General features: G+C 46.7%; 1 protein-coding gene across 3 annotated transcripts; it reads right to left on the bottom strand.

Moving 5' to 3' along the window:
- Positions 1 to 4,748: 4,748 nt before the first annotated feature.
- Positions 4,749 to 14,007, bottom strand: LOC131498137 (protein CD300H-like). 3 transcript variants are annotated; one of them, XM_058705051.1, is made up of 4 exons: positions 13,738 to 14,007; positions 8,052 to 8,409; positions 7,126 to 7,214; positions 5,201 to 5,380 (listed from the first exon to the last, which is right to left on the bottom strand). In XM_058705051.1, the coding sequence occupies exons 1-4, from the start codon at positions 13,823 to 13,825 to the stop codon at positions 5,319 to 5,321; spliced, it is 597 nt and encodes a 198-aa protein (XP_058561034.1). In that variant the 5' UTR covers positions 13,826 to 14,007; the 3' UTR covers positions 5,201 to 5,318. The 3 variants fall into 3 exon arrangements, with proteins under 3 accessions (XP_058561033.1, XP_058561034.1, XP_058561035.1); XM_058705052.1 differs by having other exon boundaries at positions 7,126 to 7,202; XM_058705050.1 differs by lacking the exon at positions 7,126 to 7,214 and having other exon boundaries at positions 4,749 to 5,380; positions 13,738 to 13,979.
- Between the last annotated feature and the right edge of the window lie 618 nt (positions 14,008 to 14,625).

Here is a 14,625-nt window from a genome sequence, read left to right as displayed (position 1 = left end):
AGTCGGTTGGGCATCTGACTTTAACTCAGGTCATGATCTTGCAGTCCATGAGTTTGAGCCCTGCGTCGGACTCTGTGCTGACAGCTCAAAGCCTGGAGCCTGCTTCAGATTCTATGTCTCCCTCTCTCTCTGCCCCTCCCCCACTCATGCCCTGTCTCTCTCTCTCTCCTTCAAAAATAAATAAACATGTAAAAAAATTTTAAAACAGAGTTGGACGCTTAACCGACTGAGCCAACCAGGTGCCCCATTTTGATATATATATTTTTAAGTTTTCATTCAGCCCAGTATAGTTTTTCCCTGCTGATATATATCTTCTCATATAGATACAAGAAAAAGAAAGGAAAAAAGAAAAAATATTTTCTCCTTTTGATGAGAACTCTTAGGATTTACTCTCTTAACAACTTTTCTATATATCATAGAGCAGTGTTAGTTGTAGGCATCATGTTGTATAGCATATCCCTAGTACTTATTTACCTTATAACTGGAAATTTGTACCTTTTGACCACCTTCCTCCAGTTCCCCCCACACCACTTTTGCCTCTGGTAACTATGAATTTGGTTATTTTTTGTTTTCGTTTTTGTTTTAAATTCCACATATGAGATCACACAGTATTTGGCTTTCCTGACTTATTTCACTTGGCATAATGCCTTCAGGGTCCATCTTTATTTTTGCAAATGGTAGTATTTCCTAATTTTTTTATTCCAGAACAATATTCCACTGTAAATCTATACCATAACTTTTTTATCCATTGGACACTTAGATTTAAAAAAAATTTTTTTAATGTTTATTTTTGAGAGAGAGGGAGAGAGACAGACAGAGCATGAGTGGGGGAGGGGCAGAAAGAGAGAGGGAGACATAGAGTCTGAAGCAGGCTCCAGGCTCTGAGCTGTCAGCACAGAGCCTGACGCGGGGCTTGAACCCCGTGAACTGTGAGATCATGACCTGAGCTGAAGTCAGACGCTCAACCGACTGAGCCACCCAGGCGCCCCTGGACACTTAGATTATTTCCATGTCTTGGCTATTGTAAACAATGCTGCCATAAACATGGAGATGCAGATATCTTTTTGAGTTTGTATTTTCATTTCCTTTGGATATATTCCCAAAAGTGGAATTGCTGTATCATGTTGTATTTCTATTTTTAATTTTTTGAGGATAATCTGTGTTGTTTTTTGTAGTGGCTACACCAATTTATATGTCCATCAACCAGAAGGTTTCCTTTTTCTCTATATCCATTGGCAACATTGGTTTTATCCTGTCTTTGTTATTTTGGCCACTCTAATAGGCATGAGGTGATATCTCATTGTGATTTTAATTTGCATTTCCGTAATGACTAGTGATGTTGAGGATCTTTTCATGTCTGTTGACCTTTCATATAGCTTCTTTGGAGAAATGTCTCTTCGGGCCTTTTACCCATTTTTTAATTGGGTTGTTTTTTTGCTCTTGAGCTGTATGAATTCTTTATGTATTTTGGATATTAACCCTTTATCAGGTATATGGTTTACAAATATATTTTTCCCATTCCATAGGTTGTTTCTCACTTTGTTGATAGTTTCCCATCAGCTGTGCAGAAACTCTTTAGTTCGACATAGTCCCACTTGCTTCCTTTTTATTTTGTTGCTTGTGCTTTAGGTGTCATATCCAAAACATCATTACCAAAACCCATGTGAAGGAGCTTTATTCCCATGCTTTCTTCTAGGAGCTGCATGGTTCCAGACCTTACAGTTAAATCTTTAATCCATTTTGAGTTAACTTTTGTGACGGCTGTAAAAAAAGAATCCAGTTTTATTCTTTTACATGTGAATATCTAATTATCCCAGCACCATTTGCTAAAGAGACCGCTTTTTCTCCATTGCATATTCTTGGTTCCCTTGTCAAACATTAGTTGACCATATATGTTTGGGTTTATTTCTGGGCTCTCTGTTCTGTTCCATTGGTCTATTAGTCTGTCTATATGTCGGTACCATACTGTTTTGATGACTATAGCTTTATAATATAGCTTGAAATCAGGAAGTGTGATGCCTCCTGCTTTGTTCTTCTTTCTCAGGATTGCTTTGGCTACTCAGGGTCTATTGTGGCTCCACATAAGTTTTAGGAGGTTTTTTTCCCTACTACTGTAAAAAATGCCATTAGAATCTTGATAGGGATTGCCTTGAATCTATAGACGGCTGGTTCTTGGCAAGGTGAATGATTTCTGTTAGATCCTGAACATTTTTGATATTATATTATGAGTCTCTTGACCCTATTTAATCTTTCTTCTTATCTTTTTATCTTATTTCTAGTTTTTAAACAAAGGAAAAATGTGGAGGGCCTTTATATGGCTATAGTGATTAGGACAATATGGTAATGAACACAGATAAGTAAGTAGCCCAATTAAACAGAATAGAGCACCCATAACCAGACCTGTTTTTACCTGGACACCTGATATAACTCAGGTAAATGGGGGAAGAAGGAAAACTGATAAATATGTTGGAATATGTGGTTATCCATATGGAGAAAAAGGAAAATGCTTCCAACTTCAAATCACAGAAGAAAAAAAAACCCGATCCCAGTTGGATCAAGGACTTAAAATGTGAACTGCAAAAATTTTAGACTGTTAAGAAAAAATATAGGAAGTTATTTTTATAACTTTGGGATAAGAAACGTTTCTAAATTATGGTACCAAAAGCACAAACCATAATAATTTTGATGAATTCAAATACACTAAAATTCAGAACTATATTTATGAAAAGACTCCAGAATGAAAAGACAAGCCACAAATTATGTGAGCACATATGAAAAATGTATAATTGATAAAATTTCACCAAACAGGAGTATGATTCCAACAAGTCCTATAATCCAGTAAGGAAAAGAGAGCTAACGCAAGAACGGTAGGCAAAACTTGAACAGAAGGGGAAATGCAATAGAAAGTGAAAAGGTTCTCAACATGATGGCAGCCAGAGAAACTTAAATTAAAACCACAAGAAGGTTGGGCATGGCAGCCTCCTCCCTGACTTCTTCTTGCCCACAAAGAATGTGCCTGGAACACATCCTCACCGGGAAATAGGATCCCACACGGACTGTGCTGGGTTTATTGACTTTTGCGGGAATCCCTTTCAGGTTCACTGAATGCTACTTTGTTCTGCTTGAGTGCTAGTCAGTGACCCTCAGGCGCACCCCAGTTTCCTATATTTCAGACCTCATTGGGAAGGAGTCTGGATTCTTGTGCAAGACAACTGGGGTGCATGCGACCACACTGCCCATGCTGGCTGTAGAGTGGACGCACCAGCCGTAGGAACAGATCCACAGCCTGGCTCCCTCTCTCTCTCCTTGTGCTGTAAGTAAACCCTGCTCCCCTTGAGCCTGGTGTGCATGTTGTCTGTTCTCAGTGACCTCGAATCCTGCACTGACCTCTTTCCTGGGTCACGCTTACCTGCCTTTTGACCTTGGCTGCACAGTCTGGCCATCCTGTAAATTGTGAAATGAAAACTATTTCAAAATGGCAAAACCCCAAAACTAAAAGGTCGGACCAACCAAGTAGTCACACAGAGGCAGAGCAATGGGGGTTCTCAGCTATTGCTGATGGGAGCATTAACTGGGGCAGTTAACGGGGTTGGAAAAATCATTTGGCATTATCTAGTGTGGTTGAGCATGCACAAACCCTAAAACCCAGCAATTCCATCCCTAAGCATCTACCTTAGTGAACTTATTTCACGTATATATTAGGTGACCTGTATAAAAATGTTCACAGCGGCACTGGCTGTGGAAAAGCCCCAAATGGGCAACAACCCAAAGCCATCAACAGAAAAATGGATAAATAAGATGTAATATATCTTATCTTCTTCTCTAATCTGAAGGGCTGTATGTCTGGGCAGCATATCAAAAGGCACGAAGGACTGAAGCATCTCTTAGTTGGGGTCCCCACAAAGGGGGAGGATACCCTGAGGACAACACTGAGCACGGTCAGGAGTGGGGGCACTTGCAGAAAGACCAGGAGCTCCAGAAAGTGGATGCTGCTAAACAGGGGCCTGCGGGGAACATGGTGACAGACGGTGAGCTGCCTCCTCAAGACGAGGCCCCAGGTCTCTCCTTTCTGCCCCCCCAAGTCTCTCTGATCAAAGATCCCGTGGACCTAATAACCCACATTTGGGCTAGACTTGGATATCTGGATATACTCACCCTTAGCTTCTCAGCTCAACAGCTGACTTTGGGGGTTAGGTGGGTGATACTGAGAGGAGATAGAGGCTTTCCCCGGGGCAGGACCTGGCTTTCAGAAAGAGCTTCTTTACCCTAAGCCCCACCCCTTCTCCTGCCAACAACACTCCCAGGAACCCAGCTCAGATTGGGGTTGTTTTTGGTGATTTCTCAGAGGTCAGAGATCATTTAGGAACCAATCCTCAAGTGAATGCCTTGGCATCTTCAGATCTGATCCTAGAGCCTCCTCTGCTGAAATCCTTCAGTGGCTCCCCATCTCTCAGAAGATGCAGCCCACCACTCCCCCACCTAAAGCTCGCCTGGCCTGTCCACATCTACCTGACTTCCTAGCTTCCTGCCCCACTGGCCTCAGTCAGGGTGCTCACCTGCCCTGAGCTTCGCTTTTGCTCAGCCCTTCCACTTTCCCTCCCTCACCTGCCTGAGGCTCTTACCCAAGAGGCTGTCCCTGTCCCCTGTCACTCCATCCTCTGAACTCTTACCCTTTCTTCTCCATGACACTTATTACAAACCAGTATTATTTATTTCTTTATTTTCTGAAACCAACTGTTAGAACACAAAGCTCGTGTTTTGTTGATTGCTCTATCCCCATAATCTAGAAATAAGTCTTTGCTATATAGGCTCTTAGTGAATACTTGGTGAGCGAGTGAAGAAAGGAAGGAATGTTGAGTTGAGAGGCTGCCTTGAGGGTTCTCAGCAGGGCGAGGTCACCCAAAAGCGGCCCTCACTTTGGGATCCCTTGACCAACTAGTCTGTGCCTGGCACCAATTTCTGCTGGCAAGTTAGGGGTCCCGTGGAATGTTTCCCGCATGCTGCCCAGCCAATCACCAGGCACATCTACATTATACACACATTTTTGTATGTGTGATATATTTCATTACATGTTTTCAAGGTTGTTTTTTTGTTTTGTTTTGTTTCGTTTTGCTTTGCTTACAAGTTTTTGGCAATAAAGTGAGAAGAGAAATAAAGTTTGGGGGCAGAAGTTCTTCCTTCTCTAGTCTGAACAGTGATGTCTCTGGACAGGATATCGATGGGCAAGGAGGGCTGTAGGCCGTCGTCATCAGGCTGACTGTGTTTCCCACAAATTGCCCACTGAGGCCTGTTCACCCAGAGGACGGCACTGAGCATAATCAGAAGCAGGGGCACCTCCAGGAGTATGAGGAGCAGGAAGTGGACGCGGTCAGGCAGGGACCTGTAGGAGGAACACGGTGACTGGCAGGAGTTTCTTCCTCCACAAGAGGCCCAGGCTCTGCCTCTTCCCCACCTGCTATTGTGCTCAGGTCCCATTGCCTCAAAAGTCAGTATCAATGTCCAAGCTGGTTGGTATCAGGGCCGGACAGCCCCGTGCTGAGGGCCACAGACTCCTGTCCTTCAGCTCAAGAGTTGACCTTGAGCGTCAGGACGCAGCAGACGCAAGAGGATGCAGTGGTGAAGAATGGAGAGGAAGGGAGACCCCTGGAAACAGCTTTCTGAACCCACAGTCCTCAACACTCACAGGAACTCAGCTCCTGCTGGCCCCTACTTCAAGGATGAAATGCCCCCTTTGAGTGAATTCCTCGCTCAAATTCATCTTGACTCACCTTCAATACTGTCCATCATGGGAGCAGCTCTTCTGCCGAAACTGTTCAATAACATCAAGCCCCAGGAGTGACCTCCCCAAGTTCAGCTCATTGGCAATCCTCTCACACCCTGGGTCCCAATACTTAATACCACCTCAGCTCCTCACAAATGTTTGTGTCCCCTCCCCCATACTGGGCCTTTGTTTAAGCTCTCTACCTTCCCAACCCCTTGCCTGGCTCGCAGCCTGAGGGGTTGGCTGATGCCTGCCCCTCGCCACTGATGCACTGGGCCCCTCTTGCAAACCCTGTTGGCACCATGGTTCATGTGCTCTTTGCCTGCTTGAGCTCCGGCCAGCTGTGGGTAGTCTTGGACCCGCCAGTGGTTTCCCACCTCCAACTCGTCCATCTCTTTGCCTGAGGGCTCTCTCTAACTATAGGAATGTGTGCTTGCTGAGCAGAATAGGCCATAAATGCCACAGAATCCATGGTCCCAAGAGTGACCCTCTCTCTGCCTGCAATATTCTTTCTCCAGATTCTTGCTTGGTTGGCTTTCCTGCTTCCTTCAGGTCTCTGCTCAAATGTCTCTTCATTTGAGAGGCCTTCCTTCATTACTCTAAGAAAATAGCAAAGCCCGCCATCTTCCTCCACCATGAGAATAGATGTATGTGGATCACTACCTCAGCTTCTTCACCACTCAGTGGGAGAGTTCTGAGGAATGTCCTATGTCCTATGTGGTATCTCCCAGGGCACCTAGTGGGACAGAGCCCAGTTGCTAGTGTGATAGCTCCTTTGTCAAAGTTACACTTTGCTGGCTTTTTCCACTTCCCAGCTCCCTCACTATACTTCCTGGGATCACCTCTCCATAAATGAATTGCACATAAGTCCTTGTCTCAAGATCTGATTTTGAAGAAACTCAGACTGAAACAGTCTCTTGGTTATTTGTTTTCAATGAATCTTGATTCCTTTCATCATGTCCCATAATCTTCCCTATCCTTGACACCTGCTTAATTCTCCTCCGTAGGAATTATTATTAATGGACATCTTTCTTCCATCTATCTATCTATCCATCCATCTGTCATCTATCCATCCATCCATCATCCATCCACCCATCAACTATCCGTATCATCTAATTGTCTGTCTTTCTATCCATCTACCCATTGTCTAAATCCACCCATTTGAATGGGACTTTCTTGAGAGCACAGGCTTGCCTGTTTGTTCTCTGTTATACTCCTAGCATTTAGAGCAGTTCCTGGCACATAACAAGCAAATTAAATGCTTGTTGAATGAGTGAATAGTTGAGGAAACCTGCATCTAGGAAGCCTCTCCCTAGGGAAGGAGCCAGGCAGTGGTAAAGGACACTGGGACACACGCATGTTACCTTGGTGTTGGCTGGATCTGTGCTCACTACCAGGGACGTTGGAGGTCCCAATGTCACAGAGCTCTTGCTGCTGGAGGCTATCGTGAAGGCTGATGGTGAAAAACAGAGGCCCAGTGCCCGGTGCATGATTCTCCCTAGCTAGGCACCTGTCACCTGCAGGGTTCTGAGTTCACAAAGCAGGGGGAACTCAGGGAAGGGACTGGGCTGGAAGTTCCGGGACCACTGTCTCCCCTTTGCCAGACCCAGACCTGGCCAGAGTGTGGTGTATCCCCACCCCATGCCATCCCAATCTGCTCTGCAGATGGACAGGTCATAAACAAGGACCAGAGAGCCATCGCCTTCCCCATGAAGCATTTCAGTGTCCCTCATCTCACTGGAAACAGGAGTGTTTGAAAGTTGGCACAAAAGTGAAACCTCAGGTGCCCCCTCTCCAGCCAGTGCAGCCATCCTGCCTGGTCCCCCTTGGCAGAACACCGGAGAGGTCGATTCAAGGAAGGTTGAAGGTGGAGACACGCAGTCTTGTGAGGACAGGAGGGCGGCAGGAGCCCCTTGGGCCTGATAGAAGCACATGTCACAGGACCCTCTGCAGCGACACCAGCCTCAGTCCTCAAGGCCCACAAATATTGTCAGGACCTGGGGCAACAGCAAGGGCTTTGGATGTCACACTCACACTGTCCCTCACACCCTCACTCGCACACATACTCTCTCACACATGCATGCACACACATGTTCTTTCACACACACACACTCCCACCCACCCATATTTCCCACATACTCACACCCACACAGCACACCCACTGAGTCTCTAAGGCACAAACACTGGGGCTGGCTCTTTTCTCCTGAGCTGAGATTTCCTCAGGTGCTCTGCAGGCATTAATTAGCTCAGATCCCTTCTTCAGGGGCACCGGAGGAAAGTAGGGTCTTACCTGGGGGAAACAAACACTTGAACCTGGAAAAAGAGGTCAGGCAGGAAGCCATTGAGTCCTTCTTCCCGCAGTATTGTCGCAATCCCACATCTGTATTTCCCTGCATCATCTGTAGTGAGGTTCTCCAAGGTCACTGTGAAGGTGAGGTCTGCAGAATGGTCCACGATGGACACACGGCCACTCCGCACCTCTCCCTCAGACCCTCTGGTCTCCACCATCTGGTTCCAAAGTAGCAAGCATGGTTGTCGGCACCAGTATTTGGTAAATGCCTTGTATTTCTCCTCATACTGGCACTGCACGCTCAGGGATCCCCCTTCGGTGCCTGTCACAGTGCTGGGGCCACTCAGTGATGAGAAGCCTGAAAAAGACCATCGGTGCTTTCTTCACCTGAAGAGCCTTGACTGGAGGGGCCTTGAGGGTCAGGTCCCCTGGAAACCCAGAGGTCACCCTAAGGCTCAAGGAGGGAAGGGTCAGGAACCGAGAGGTATGGGTTGTAGGTGGACACAAGGGGGAGACCTCTGAAGCTCCCTGGTGTGAGATTCTGAGACACAGAGAGCCTGTGTGGGCTCAGCCAACTTAGAAGTGGAGGGAGAGGAAGATTTTGGGTGACTTCAGATAGGTTCTGGGTCCCCAGACCTGTCAGTACCTAGAGGAAATGGCTGTGTCCATCAATTACCAAAAACTGAATGAAGCCACTGAGTATATTCTGAATAAACAGATGGATGGATGGATGGATGGATGGACAGATGGAATAGAAAACAGGAAGCAAGAATGGGAACAAAGGAAGTCTAGATGAAGCACAGTATTGAGAGCTAGAAGGAAGCCTTCAGCTTCTGGTTATGTCCACTTCCCAAATGATCACCTGTAAGCCCCAAGCTTATAATCCCTGCTTGTATAGATGGGACCTCCTGTTCATATGTCTGGGTCATGCTGGAGATGGGAGTCGGCCAGGGGTAGAAAGAGACCATCAGGAAGGGGTTCATTTGGGCTCTGATTCAAGGACATTCACACTCGATGTCCTTCCTGGGACAGAAACCTGTGGCAACACTTGTCATCACCTGACATCTTTAGGGACTCCCTGCTCCACACTGCTCCCTTCCCCACCCCTCGGCAGCCACCCACCAGCCTTGCCATGCCCTGGGCCTCATCTCTAGCTCTTCTGCCAAACCCAAGGTTTTGACATTGTCCTCCCTCCCCCAGTCACCCAGGAAGCTCCAGTATGAAGTGATTAGGACCCAGCCCCCTAAACCCTGTGCTTCCTGCCTGGAGAGCCATGCCGGTCCCAGGCAGCTGAGGAGTCCTCATTATGCCAAGGAACAGCTATTGTCTGATCTGTTCTTTTTTTATTATTAAAAAAATGTTTTTATGTTTATTTTATTTTTGAGAGAGAGCCAGAGCACAAGCAGGAGAGGGGCAGACACAGAATCCGAAGCAGGCTCCAGACTCTGAGTTGTCAGCACAGAGCCTGACACGGGGCTCGAACCCACAAACCATGAGTTCATGACCTGAGCTGAAATCGACACTTAACCGACTGAGCCACCCAAGCACCCCATTGTCTCATCTGTTCTTAACAAGGAAGGAGGTTAACCCAGGGCAAAAGGACAGTGAGAAATTATTTGGGCAAAATACCCAACTAATTTTTGCTTCCTCATTTTAAATACCTTGCATTTTCTCACTGGATTTCCCAGCAAGCAAGCTCAAGTGGCTCACTGACCTATATTCTACATCACAAGGCTGTCTGCCTCTCCCACCAATAATCTGCAAAGCAGTGGTTCTCAGCAAGGGGTGATACTGCTCCCCCAGGAGACATTTGGGAATGTTTGTAGACATTTTTGGTTGTTCACAACTGGAGGGGTGGGGAGTTGTTCCTGGCATCCAGTGGGCAGAAGCCAGGGATGCCGCTAAACATCCTGAAGCGCACAAGGCAGCCCCTCAATACAGAACAGTCCAGCCCCAATGCCAACAGTGGAGAGGCTGAGGAACCTTGCTCAACAGGGCAAAATGCCCCAGTCTGAGGCCCTCCCGACGCAGGCTTCCGGCTGGGGAGACTGGGAGCCACAACACTGAACCGTGTGCAGTTGCTGCTGTCCCAGGCTCAGGCTGTGGGGGCGCTGTTCTCTGCGTTTCTGATGGGGTTGGGGACGCCTTAGGACTGGCTTTCCACGTTACCTACTCTTTCAGTTGCTTAAGCCCTAGCCTTCGAGATCTGGAGCTGCTTCCTGAGGTCTGGGTAAGAAAACATTGTTAGAGATGCTCTGTTACACCTAGACCCTGACCTTGACCCTGAGGCAGCCCGGCATCCCCTCCCCCGCCCCCACCCCCACAACCCTCCTTGTGTTTTTTCTTCTCCACCTTCTCCTTGCTGAAGCGTGAGGGCTCTCTCCCCCCTGTCTCAGCTACCTCTGGGATGCTGCACTGCTCCTCCCCGGCCCGGGTTCTCTCTAAGATCCTACAGGACAGTGCTTGCTCTGTACCCATCAAGCCCCAGAGGCTTCCTACAGCTCCAATTGTAAGTCGAAGCCTTTGGTAATCTTAAAAAAAAATAAATATAAAGTAAAAGAGACCTGCCTGTTAAGTGTAATGGCAAGTAACTGGGTAGACAGAGAGAGATTTATCTCCTTTAGGAGCAGGAGGATGGCGTAGCTTGAGGTCTCCACAGGCCCTCTTGTGTATGGCCATCCCGCTGGGCTTGTCTCTGTTGCTGGAAGGTCATTGTCTACAACCCTGGTGAGTGTGTTTTCCTTTTGTCTGGTCTTAGTCTTACTGGTCAACCAGCTCCTGTGCGGCCTCTTGCCATGAGGCAAGGACTTTTGGACTTGGGCTTACAGACCAATTGAATTATAACTCTTATTAAATACAGCAAGTGTCAGGGTGCCTAGGTGGCTCAGTCCATTGGGCATCTGACTTCGGCTCAGGTCATGATCTCATGGCATGTGAGTTCAAGCCCCCTGTGAGTTCAAGCCCTCTGTCAGTCTCTGTGCTAACAGCTTGGAGCCTGGAGCCTGCTTCGGATTCTGTGTCTCCCTCTCTCTCTCTGCCTCTCCCCTCTCTCTCTCTGTCTCAAAAATAAATAAAAACATTAAAAAATTTTTATTTAAAATTTTTAAATTTTATTTTTTTTAATGTTTTTATTTATTTTTGAGACAGAGAGAGACAGAGCATGAGCAGGGGAGGGGCAGAGAGACAGGGAGACACAGAATCTGAAGCAGAAGCAGGTTCCAGGCTCTGAGCTGTCAGCACAGAGCCCGACGTGGGGCTTGAATTCACAGACTGTGAGATCATGACCTGAGCTGAAGTCAGACACTTAACTGACTGAGCCACCCAGGCGCCCCCATTAAAAAAATTTTTTTAAACAAAAATAAATACAGAAAATCTCCTAAGTATTATTGAAATAAGTAGGAAAAGAGAACCTTGAATTTCTGGAGGCCACCCTTGAGACTTTAGTTTGGCTTATCAGAATTCAAGAATGAGGCTTTTTTCCCTGAACTCTTCATAATCTAAATGCCAGAGTGATAAACCAAAATGATCCTAATCAGTATGTACTAGTTGAGACTCAGCATAATTTTTTTTCATCTGGCTGATCACATCAATAAAGGGGGAGGGGTGGGACTGTGTCTTTTCATGCCTGAGGATCACAGGGTCACTATGCAGGACACACATGCTTGATACAGGCCATTTCAGATTTATCTTAGTAAATGTAACAAATTACTTTTAGATCCTGAAATTTGTAATAAAATTACTTTATCTTGATTACCAAAACTGGATGTTTAGAATGTGCATTAGTTTTAAAATTTATTATTATTATCATTATTATTATTTTAAAGTTTATTTATTGAGAGAGAGACCAAGCAGGGGAAGGGCAGAAAGAGAGAGAGAGGGAGAGAGGGAGAGAGAGAAAATCCCTAGCAGGTTTTGAGCTTTCAACATGGAGCCCAACATGGGGGCTTGAACCCATGAACTGTGAGATCATGACCTGAGCCGAAATCAAGAGTCCGTCACCTAACTGACTGAACCACCCAGGTGCCCCTAAATTTTTTACATTAAATAATCTCTGTAAAGCAATATTATTTAAAAGTTGGTCAAGTTTTAAAAGTCTAAAGTGTGTTTTTCTGTTCAGCTTTATCATGCAGAGTATCTTTATGTTCTGAGTTTTAGTGTCCTATTTTGGGAGTGATATTTATATCAAGGTTTTTTTTGTTGTTGTTTATTTATTTTGAGAGGCAGGGAAAGAGCACGAGTGGGGGAGGGGAAGGGAGAGAGGGAGAGAGAGAGAGAGAGAGAGAGAGAGAAAGAGAGAGAGAGAGAGAGAGAATACCAAGCAGGCTCCATGCTATCAGCACAGAGCCTGACTCAGGGCTCAATCTCACGGGAGTGATATTTTTAAGGGTTTTGGTGCACCTTGATTAATACAGCTAGAGGTGGGGAAATGGGATTAATGAAATAAAAATTTTTCCTCCTTGGGCTCTGACGGTTAGTGCTGACATCGGATTACTCTGATTTCTAATTGCTACATTTGTGTTTTCACAGGATCAGAGCAAACTGGTGAGTTGTCTTGATTCTTTCCCCTTTTATAATAAAATATTGTCCTTCCAGTGTTCAAAAACAAAAAAGAGAGAGAGAAACATCGTTTATGGGAACTCTCAGACAAAGATGGACAAGTCCCCAGCAGTGTCACCATCCAGCAGCTCACAGTGCAGGGCCCCTGGGGCCAGCCCAGACCTGTTGGAGGCACAGAACCCCCCATGGGGGGTGTGTCAGCACCTGGGATACATGAACAGCTATTCACAAGGAGGCTTATGTAGTAACTGACCATTGTATTATTTTTAAAAAGTGATGACCTTGAATATAAGTGTTATAAGAAGAGCAGTGATCTTGGCAATAAACGTATTCTCTTTGAACCTTGGTTGCCTTGCATGAATTGGTCTAGGGTAAATTATTTGCCTGTCTCTGCATCATGGTCTCTTGTTTTCATAGGATTGCAATAAAAATTGGATTAGATTATGGGGAAAACCGGGTGAACACATCGATTAGCCCAATTAGTATTAGTTCTCTGCTCCCCTCGCCCTGGCCTGGTGCATAAGACAGTATTCCTGGGGTGTCTGGGTGGTTCAGTCTGTTGAGTGTCCAACTCTTGATCTCAGCTCAGGTCTTAATCTCAGAGTTGTAAATTCAAACCTCACGCCCAGCGTGGAGCCTACTTAAAAAAAAAAAGACAGGGGGTGCCTCGGTGGCTCAGTTGGTGAAGTGTCCAGCTCTTGATTTCGGCTCAGGTCATGATCTCATGGTTTGTGGGTTCGAGCCCCATGTTGGGTCCTGCGCTGGCAGCACGAAGTCTGTTTGGGATTCTGTCTCCCTCTCTCTCTGCCTTTCCTCCATGTCTGTTCTCTCTCTCTCTCTCTCTCTCTCTCTCTCTCTCAAAAATAAATAAATAAACATTTTTTTAAAAAACAGCCTTCTTGATTTTCAAAATGGTGGTCATCAGGATTAAAGTAGCCAATTTCTTTAGGGCTCTGTACGTGCTCACCTGTGGGAAGCATCAACTTACCAACTCCTCTTCCTCTTCGTTTGCGTGAGGTTTTTCGGAGCTCACCCCCTCCTTTCTTTGCTTGTGTCCTCATCTCTTCCCTTCCCCATCACCAACCTTGCCCCACACCGTTGTCACCCAGACCTGCCCAGCCCCGCTCACCTGGGACAGAGAGCAGCAGCAAAGCCGATGGCAGCCACATGGCCCCGTCCCTCTGGGTGTCTCTCTTGCCGCAGCTGGAACCCCTCATGCAGGGGCCGCTCACCACATCCCCCTCTTCTGCATTTCTTGGCACTTCTCTGCTTCCTTCTTCAGCCTCTTGGTTCTGTTCTCAGGACTGGTCAGAAAATGGGGGAAGCGAGGGGCTCAGGGCATCACGTGACCAGTCGATTACTTGCTAAAGTTTTCCTCAGAAACATTTGAATGCACGGTTCTGGTTTTTGCTTCCTGTGAGGATAACACTCTTACCATGACTCCACCACAGCCAACACACCCGCCTGCCGCAGCAGGCAAGGGCCCAGCTGACTTCCTTCTAGATTTTCCGAGCAAGCCCTTCCCTCTACGAATAGCAAATGTCCTGTGGCTGGCGTGGTTGGCGGGTACAGGCATGACAAAGCCTCCTCTGGACAAGACTAGCCGTTTGCAAGGCCCAGTGCAAAATGAAAACACCTTTGTCCTAGAATCACCAACCATTTCGAGCCGGCAGGACAACAGAGCATTAAATCAAGCCCTTCTCAGCGGGGCATGGTGTGACCACAGAGGGGCCCCCCGTGAAGCTGGCCTCATCTCCTGCTCTTGGTGGAGCGGAGTGTGAGGCTGGGGCCACCTTTGGTGTGGGCTCTCCTCTTGTCAGTCCCCAGCTCTTGGTCTGGCCTCACCAGACCCCAGAGGCCTTGAATGGGCTCCTGCCTTGGTCACATGCTCCCGACCAGCCCCCTTCGCTCTGGCACCGAGCCATCCTCAAGCTTCCCCTTTAACCTGGTTAAATGAGCCGCCAAGCTTCCCACGGACAGAAAAATTTTCAATATCTCAAACGGCAACTCGGGTGCA

This window comes from Neofelis nebulosa, chromosome 16 (assembly GCF_028018385.1).
Source record: "Neofelis nebulosa isolate mNeoNeb1 chromosome 16, mNeoNeb1.pri, whole genome shotgun sequence".
Taxonomy (NCBI): domain Eukaryota; kingdom Metazoa; phylum Chordata; class Mammalia; order Carnivora; family Felidae; genus Neofelis; species Neofelis nebulosa.
This window is presented reverse-complemented; position numbering and strand designations above follow the sequence as displayed.

Excerpts from the sequence above, each read along its gene's own strand:
- LOC131498137 (XM_058705050.1), bottom strand. The coding sequence starts at position 13,825 with ATGAGGGGTTCCAGCTGCGGCAAGAGAGACACCCAGAGGGACGGGGCC. Across the intron at positions 8,410-13,737 it reads GCTGCTGCTCTCTGTCCCAG|GCTTCTCATCACTGAGTGGC; the intron begins GTGAGCGGGGCT and ends GGTCTTTTTCAG. Across the intron at positions 5,381-8,051 it reads CAAGTGTTTGTTTCCCCCAG|GTCCCTGCCTGACCGCGTCC; the intron begins GTAAGACCCTAC and ends TTCCTCCTACAG.